This window comes from Hypanus sabinus, chromosome 1 (genome assembly GCF_030144855.1).
Source record: "Hypanus sabinus isolate sHypSab1 chromosome 1, sHypSab1.hap1, whole genome shotgun sequence".
NCBI classification, from domain to species: Eukaryota; Metazoa; Chordata; class Chondrichthyes; order Myliobatiformes; family Dasyatidae; genus Hypanus; species Hypanus sabinus.
The window spans coordinates 105,335,368-105,343,504 of NC_082706.1; the positions used below are offsets into that span (position 1 = coordinate 105,335,368).

The 8,137-nt window shown below is 40.8% G+C and overlaps 1 protein-coding gene across 1 annotated transcript in view; it reads left to right on the top strand.

The window, feature by feature from the left end:
- The window catches only part of herpud2 (HERPUD family member 2), a 58,494-nt gene extending 51,912 nt beyond the window's left edge, over positions 1–6,582 (top strand). The window contains exon 8 of the mRNA XM_059973448.1: positions 634–6,582. Coding sequence (XP_059829431.1) covers positions 634–822 — 189 coding nt within the window. The 3' untranslated portion in view covers positions 823–6,582. The remainder of the gene's footprint in view (positions 1–633) is intronic.
- Positions 6,583–8,137: the final 1,555 nt, after the last annotated feature.

Sequence of the window (8,137 nt, forward strand, 5' to 3'; positions counted from 1 at the left end):
AGTATCCAGACAAAAACACGAGGAAATCTGCAAGTGTTGGAAACATCAACCAATGCACAGAAAATGCTGGTGGGTGCAACCCAGCAGGCCAGGCAGCATCTATAGGAAGAAGTACAGTCGACGTTTTGGGCCGAGCCCCTTTGTCAGGACAAATTTGTATTTGTGCCATATACTGATGGATTAAAAATCTTCCAAAGTCTGGGCTTAGTGCTGTAATTGAAAACTACAAAAGCGTAGCAGAGAGAGTTGAGAGAAAAAAGGAGTAGGGGTGAATTTGTGGTCCGTATGAAGCTTTTGTTCACGATGTAATGCAGAGAGGCATTTTATAATCACAGCATGAATGGTGAAATCAGCCCAGAGTGTTTAAAGCTGGAAATGGAGTCTCCTAATGACACTTCTGTGGGCATCTCTCACATTTGAATGTTTCTGCTAAACCATCCTTAGAGTTTGTGAATCTACAGGTTGAACCATGTCGTTATAAATCTTTGGAGGTTAGTATTATTGGCCCATTTTGGGATTTCACTGTGAGGGGTAGAATAGCCCAGTGTGTACAACACTTTGAACATTGTGGGTCAGCACCCTCGGTGCAGGCAATACTGCACTCATCATAACCAGCTGTGCTTTGCTTTCCAGGAGCGTCTCATGGACGAAGGTCTGGACGACGATAGCTGGGAGAGTGGTGAGAGCGGTGACAGTGGAGATGACACCACGGAAAGTGCAGGGGGGGCAGAGCCCCCTGGTTTCATGGCTTCAGCGTGGTCGTTCGTCACCACCTTCTTCACCTCTCTCATTCCTGAAGGTCCCCCTCAAGTTGGCAACTAGGACGTGCAGTGGACTTTTCAACATTGCTGCTCCCTACAGTTGTATATTTAAGTGACACTGAAAAGAAACTCCAAACACCTCAGATGTGGAAGTGTGCCCAACCCTTTTTTTTGCATTGTTATTGCTGCTGCAGTCCCCATGGGGTTCAGTTTGTTGAGTTGTTCTCCAGATCAAATCATCCTTTGATTGCGCCCAACATTCAGCACGCACTAATGAAAATTCCTACATGAACTAAAAATGAAATTGAAAGGAAATTGCATATTTTTCTGTTTCTTTTTGTTATAACTGCCATCAGTTGGTATTTTGGTTATGGTGCTGGTGGTGGAGATACATAAATGGAACAGTTCTTGCTGGTTGACACTTGGATAAGGAGGAATCTGTTTGGTTAACATTACATCTTCTGGCTAACTTGTAAGGCTACATGTGCAATCTAAATTTGCTAACATATCAGTCACACATGGAATTACTTTCTTGGCTTCAGCATTTTTCATTAGTTGCCAGCCTAAGACTCTGGAGCAGTTTCCTGGCACAAGGTTGCTGGCAGTTGACTGATTAGTTTGGACTTTGAAGCTTTGCTGGTAGTTTGCGGTTGGCTTCATTTGATTTGTATTTTGATCTGAGTTTGAGGTAATTTCCCCTCCCCCCCCCTCCCCCCCCCCCAATATTTTACCTGATATCTGGGTTTGTGCTTATTGGTAGCAGTAAACAATTTAATCTCAACTTCGATCACTTGACACTCTGGGGCTTACATGAAAAAAGCTGTAGTTTGGGATTTCAGAGACAAATCCAATGTAATTTGTACTTGTTATATACATACTTTTTAAAATTGCTTTTACATTTTAAAAAGTCATTTTAGAATTGTATATTTTACTGCCTTTTAGGCATTGAAGACATAACTGTTCAATCGGCTGTTTTCATTTGGAGATGGTTAGAGATGGTAATGTGACTCGTGCATATGTTACTGATGTAGTGGAAGTGTGAGAGCATAGCAGTGTAAATATGTGATCTGTTTGAGTGTTCCTAGCCTGAACAGCAATAAATGCTACATATAGAATTAGCAGCACTGTTTGGTACTTCAGAAGGCCAAATAAACTCGGTGTCTGCAGCATGCTAACATACTTTTAACAATACTGTCACAGCAAAATACTGTTTGCTAGAGGGAAAGAGCAAATAATGATTATTTGAATAAACATTGACACATGCATATAGTGTCGCATGAAAGGGCCATATACCCTCAGTGTTTTGTTACAACTGAAATTCACAACCTCCCTGAACTCAAAGGAACTTTCTTTTTGTCCAGTTAAGTGTAATAAGAATGGTACGAAGGGCATGTAGGGGTGCCCAGCATTATTGCTGGATTCACAAGCACGCCTGTGTTATTCATTAAAGAACACGCGTTTGGATCACACTGCAGCAGCAGGAGTTTAAGTAAAAGTAAAACTAGAGTAAAGCTGGCAACGTGTGATTATGGTCATGAAACTGTTGAATTATTGTAAAAACACATCTGTCTCACTAATAATCTGAGAAAAGAAAATCTGCCACCCTTGCCTACTTTGGTGAGTTTGCCTGCGTGGTTTAAACGCTTCAATGTAGATCTCTCTCAACTGATCTTAATGTCATCAAGTCCAAGGACTAGGTGTAGGTGGGCAACGATGCCAGTGTCGTGCACATCCTGATGAATAAAAATAAAAGTGTCCTAAATTAATATCTTTGGTCCCTCAGATTTTCTCTGAAGGCTGGGTGCACCTGGCGTGTCTTGGGCAAGTGTTTCTGGTTCCTGTGGCCTATTTCTGCTGTTGCTCAGTGTCAAGGTTCCTCATCCACTTCAGTCTCCTCCTTTGACGAGCAGAAAGCTTTCATTTCACCCCATGTATTTGATCATCAAGTCACGTGGAGGTAAAATCTTAGCCTCTAGTTACAGGAACCAGTTGTGTCTGCTCTACAGTTTTACATTCAGTGGATCAGTGAAATTCCGTTGCTGCTGCAATTTATCATAATCTGTAAATACCACTTTATTTTAGTCCAGTATAGTGTATGACAGTGTAATGGAATTCCATGTCTGGGTTGGGTTTTTTATATATATATATCACTACATCAAGGTTTGTTGGACTGTTCTTGTGCCAAATTTCATTTCTATACATCCGACCAGTTTGAAGAACTGAAGGTGGCAAAAGGCCTCTTTTACATTTGCCAATCATGGCCATTAACTGCTCTGTTCCTGAAATGAGATTGATGAGAATGCATCAACTTTTTTAGGGTAGTATCTTTATGCAGAAGTAAAATAAGCACATGTCTTTTTAACCATATTCCTTTTGTAGCTACAAAAGTAGCTGTGTGATATTTTAGGAAAGCTAAAGGTTTGTATTTCTTTATTTCCATTATTTAGCTAGGAACTTCTGTCTGGAAGCTACAGGTGTATTTTCCCTATGTAATGTATACAGCCAGCTCCCATAGGCAAAAGAAAATAACGACTAGCATTTTGTTACCTTTTACATCAGTGTAGACAGGGATTCAATTCCTCATCCCCTGCTACAGCAGGACACTTTGAGAACTCCACACAAATCCAAGTTGCTGATTTTAGTCTCAGTCTGTCATAAAGATCCTCAGACTAAATTTGACAATAAACCAAAGGAGGCACCAGGACGTGAAAAACAAACACCTCCGATCTCTGTGGGAGAAGAAACTTCTCTTTAAGCCATCCTCCCTTGGTAAGGTCAGGGAAAGGGAAAAAAATAAGCCTGGTATCACAGGCAGTAGCTCTACTAGTCATGCCACTCACCATCATTATCAGACCTAGGTTCATTCCTAACTTCAGAGCTGTCTAGAGTTTGCACGTTCTCCTTGTGACTGCATGTGTTTCTCCTGGGTGCTCAGTTTCCACGCACATCCCAAAGGCACGTGGTTTGCTATTGTAAATTGCTTCCAAGTGTGTGAGGGGTAGAATGTGGGGAGAATTAAATGAAATTGGTATAAATAAATGGCTTCTGGTAAGCATGGACTTGAAGGGCCAAAGGGCTTTTTTCTGTGTTGTATATTTGTCTGTTAAATTTAGTTAAAGATTTGGTGATAATTAATTAGGTATGGCCAGGGTCACTGTTTTATTGTCATTTCAACCATAACTGCTGGTACAGTTGAGGCATGATTGCCAATGGGTGGATAATAGACTGATTTGATTGCTTTGTGGCCAAGTTTGCAGATAATACAAAGTTAGATGGAGAAGCAGGTAGTGTGGAGGAGGCAGAGAGTTTGCAGAAGGACTTGGACAGATTTGAAGAATGGACAATTAGGTAGCAGATGCAATAGAGTGCAGGGAAGTGTATAATCATGCACTTTCATGAAAAGGAATAAAGAAATTCTAAATAAGCAACACATTCAGAAATAAGAGGTGCAAGGGGACGAATCATCATGCAGGATTCTCTAAAGGTTAATTTGCAGTTTGCCTTGATAGTAAGGAAGGCAAATGCAATGTTAGCATTCAGTTTGAGAGTAGAATATAATACTGAGGCTTTAAGGTCATACTGCACTTAGAGTATTGACAGCAGTTTTGGGCCTGTTATCATGCTGCCATAGGAGAGGCCAGAGATTGTTTGAGACTGATCCAAGGAATGAAAGAATTAATGTATGGGGAATGTGTGATAGCTCTGGGCCTGTACTTGACTGAAGTACATTTAAAGAATGTGGGGAGGTCTCACTGAAACCTTTTGAAAATTGAAGGGCCTAGACAGAATGGATGTGGAGAGGATGTTTCCTATAGTGGAGAAGTCTCGGACCAGAAATCCTGGAGGACGTCCCTTTAGATAAGAGATGAGGAATTTCTTTAGCTGGAGAGTGGTGAATCTTTAATTCATTCAGACAAATGACTGTGGAGACCAGGTACTGGACATAGTTAAAGTGAATGGGGTTAAGATAAATAATAAATCTGGCATGGTGGAGCAGATTTGATGGGTTGAAGGTCTTAATTCTGCTCCTATGGTCTTGTCATAGATCCAACACTTGTTCCAACCAGCCCCTTGAGCCTCTGAGGTTGCACCTCATCTACTTTCCTGTGTGTTACACTTGCAGATTTATGTGTCTACAGAACCTTCTGGTGCAATGAGTTCCAAAGGCCCACAACACTCCAAAGAATAAATTCTTCCTCATCCCCATTCTTAAATGGAGCTAACTTGTTCTGAAATAATGACCTCTGCTCTTGGACACCCATGAAAATGTCTGCACAACATTTACTGTAAAGCCCCCCAAGACCCATGTTTCAATACTGGAAGGTTTCAGATGCCACAAAGGTTGGTAGTGTGAAAGGTGTCATAGGTTATAACAGGGCATTCATAGGATGCAGAGATGGGCCGAGAATTGGAAGATGGAGTTTAATCTGTAAAAATTTGGAAGGTCAATCTTGGAGGCAGATTACAGGGTTTAATGACAGGATTACTAGCAGTCTGGGTGGAAGAGCAGAAAGATTTAGGGCTCTATGTCCATCGATCCCTCAAAGTTGCTATACAAGTTGATATAGTGATCAAGTTGTCCTTCATCATTTGGGGGGGGTTTGCGTTTATACGCCAAGTGGTAATGTTGCAGCTCTATAAAACTGTCATTACACCAAGAGTATTGTTCAGTTCTGGTTGCATCATTATAGGAAGGAATTGGAAGTTTTGGAGAGGGTGCAGAGGAGATTTGCCAGGTTGTTGCTTGGGTTCGAAAGCATAGCTTGAGAGGGAAGGTTTAGTGAGCAAGAGTATTTCTCTTTGGAGCGAATGAGGGTGATAAATAATGTAACCCAGGTTAATTAAACCCGAAATTGTAATATAAAGTTCTACCTGCGGGGGGGGGGGGGGGAGATGAAAGCGAGGTTTAACGCCATGCGAAGGAGGGGCGGGCTGGACATAGGACGGACAAGGAGAGAAACGCAGCATCGAATAGAAGCTGAAGACATGAACCGTTAAGAGTAGAATTGGTAGTGCGTATTTTAATCCCACTAGCTTGAAACCCCTGGAGGAGAGACAACAGCGATAAGACGTTTATTGAAGCTACAGCTATATGAAACAATGTCAGCAGTGCCCAAAATCCTTACCGTGTAGTCGGGAATTAGTTCAGCAAAATCATACCAAGGCATTTGGTCAAATTTTGTGCAAGTTTGTGAATTGACTTACTGTGGATCAACTATTTTATCTAACGAACCAAGAGGGCAAGCCACACAGGTGACGAACCAGTGTGGGAACGGAATGTGTAATGATGCAGGGGATATAAAATGGTTGGATGTTTAAGTTTATTTTCATACGAAGATTCCGAAGTTGATTTTCTGCGAGAACTGATTATTTTTGCACCGACTTTGATAAGTTACTGAATGAGATTTATTTTGTTTAAGAGTTGTGATGTTGGAGAATTGTGAAAGGAGTTTGTTAAACTGTGTATGTATAATTTTTGAATTTGAATTTAAGCTTGCAGATATACTGCCTGAAACTGGGACTGAAGTTAACTATATTACTTGAGAATAGGAATTGTATTTGGTTTTCTAACTAATTAGTGATAAGTAAAAAAGAAAGTTTAGTCTGTAAGCTCTTAAATAGGGAATAACACTAGATCTAATTAGAGAAATTGAAGTGACAAAGGCTATTCCAATGAATATCACTGATTCTAATTAAAAAGGAATTTGTTGTGGTTTGATATCTAAGATTTGGAAAGTAAACAGAATTTTTGAATTGTTCTTCCTCATGTAAATATTTTGTGCATATTGTTTTTCTTATAAACAAAACCTTATTTCCAGAAGTGTGTGGTTGCTATTCACTGCGTCCTTCCGATACCTGGATTCTTCTGACGGCCTATTAGCACTTAGTGTAATTTGATCCTCTCTAAAGAGTACAACGACTGGTCACTCAGGACAAGACTAGTGCTACATAGGGGTTACAATGAGGATAGAGGTGTCTAAGATGAAAAGAAGCATAGATAGTGGACAGGTGAAGCCCTTTTCCCCAGGACAGAAATGGCCATTATGACTATGTGACTTTAAGGAAGGTAAGGTGGAATGCCAGGGATAATGTTTTACACAGTGGCTGCTGCATGGAACGTCCTGCCAGTATTGGTGGTAGAGGCAGATATGTTAGGGACAGTTTAAAAACTCTTAGCACTCCATTTTTCTGCATCTATGTGAGAGGAAAGGGTTAAGTTGATCTTTAGTTTAAAAGTTTGGCACAACATCATGGGGCAAAGGATCTGTACCCTTCTCACACCTTTAACCCAACTTAGAAATTGCTTTTACAGGGCAAGTTGACTATCTGCCTAGGATCAGTCTTGTTAACCTTCCCTGAATTGAATCTATTGATAATAAAGATATCTTTAAATACAGGGATAAAGCTGTGGAAGTGTCTCCCTAATAACTTGAGTGTGATTCTCTACTCACACTCCAAATCTTTTCATAATTTAAGATTGTCATTCTTTAGTACGGGTGTAAAGGAGAACAAAATTCTTGTTCTAAATTCAGTATGGCAGAAAAATACAATAAATACTTTAAAAAACTATTACTGTTCTGCTTAAATATTGGCTTTCTGAAGTAAAAGCCAGTATTCCATTATCTTACCCAATTTGCGCTGCACCATACACTGGTTACTTGACTTCCGTAGAATGCAAGTTGCAACTCTGCCATAGAAGATTAGGTGTGCAGCTATGGGTGAGGGAGTTAGGGCTGGGCATAATGGCATGAATGACAACATGGTGGAACTAGGAAGTACTAGGGATTTAATGTTGGAAACTTGTGCAGGACAATGAGCTTCAATTTGATGAACTAACCTTGTGAGAGTTAGATAGGAGTACCAGAGGTTTCATTAAAGACCAACCTTTAATCTGGAGGTACCTGTTTCTGCAGCAGACATATTAGTAAGGAGGCAGTTTGTAATGGAGCTGAAATAATGTCTTTCTGACAGAAAGAACCAGGCCTGATGGTACAGATGCTGCTTGATCCTCTGATTGCTCCAGCAGTTTGGTTTTGTTTGCTTCCGATTCCACATCCACATTGTTTGGTTCTTCAGAGAGAATCATCTTTCTGTAGCAACTACTGCTCCCAGTGGAGGGCAGTGTGGTCATAAGAAACAGGCTCCTGGTTTGTGTTGTGTTGAGCACCATTAATGAAAGCAGCCCAGCCACTGAGGGATGAAAATAAGGTATAGAGCAGTACAACATGGATCCAGGCCCTTCAGCCCAATAAGTACATGCTGACCATCCAGTCCATCCGGTTGGTCCGGGTTTCCTCTGTTAGGCCAATAACCCTCTAAGCCCTACCCTTTCATGTACCTATCCAGCACTTCTTAAATAATCCTACTGTGCCTGC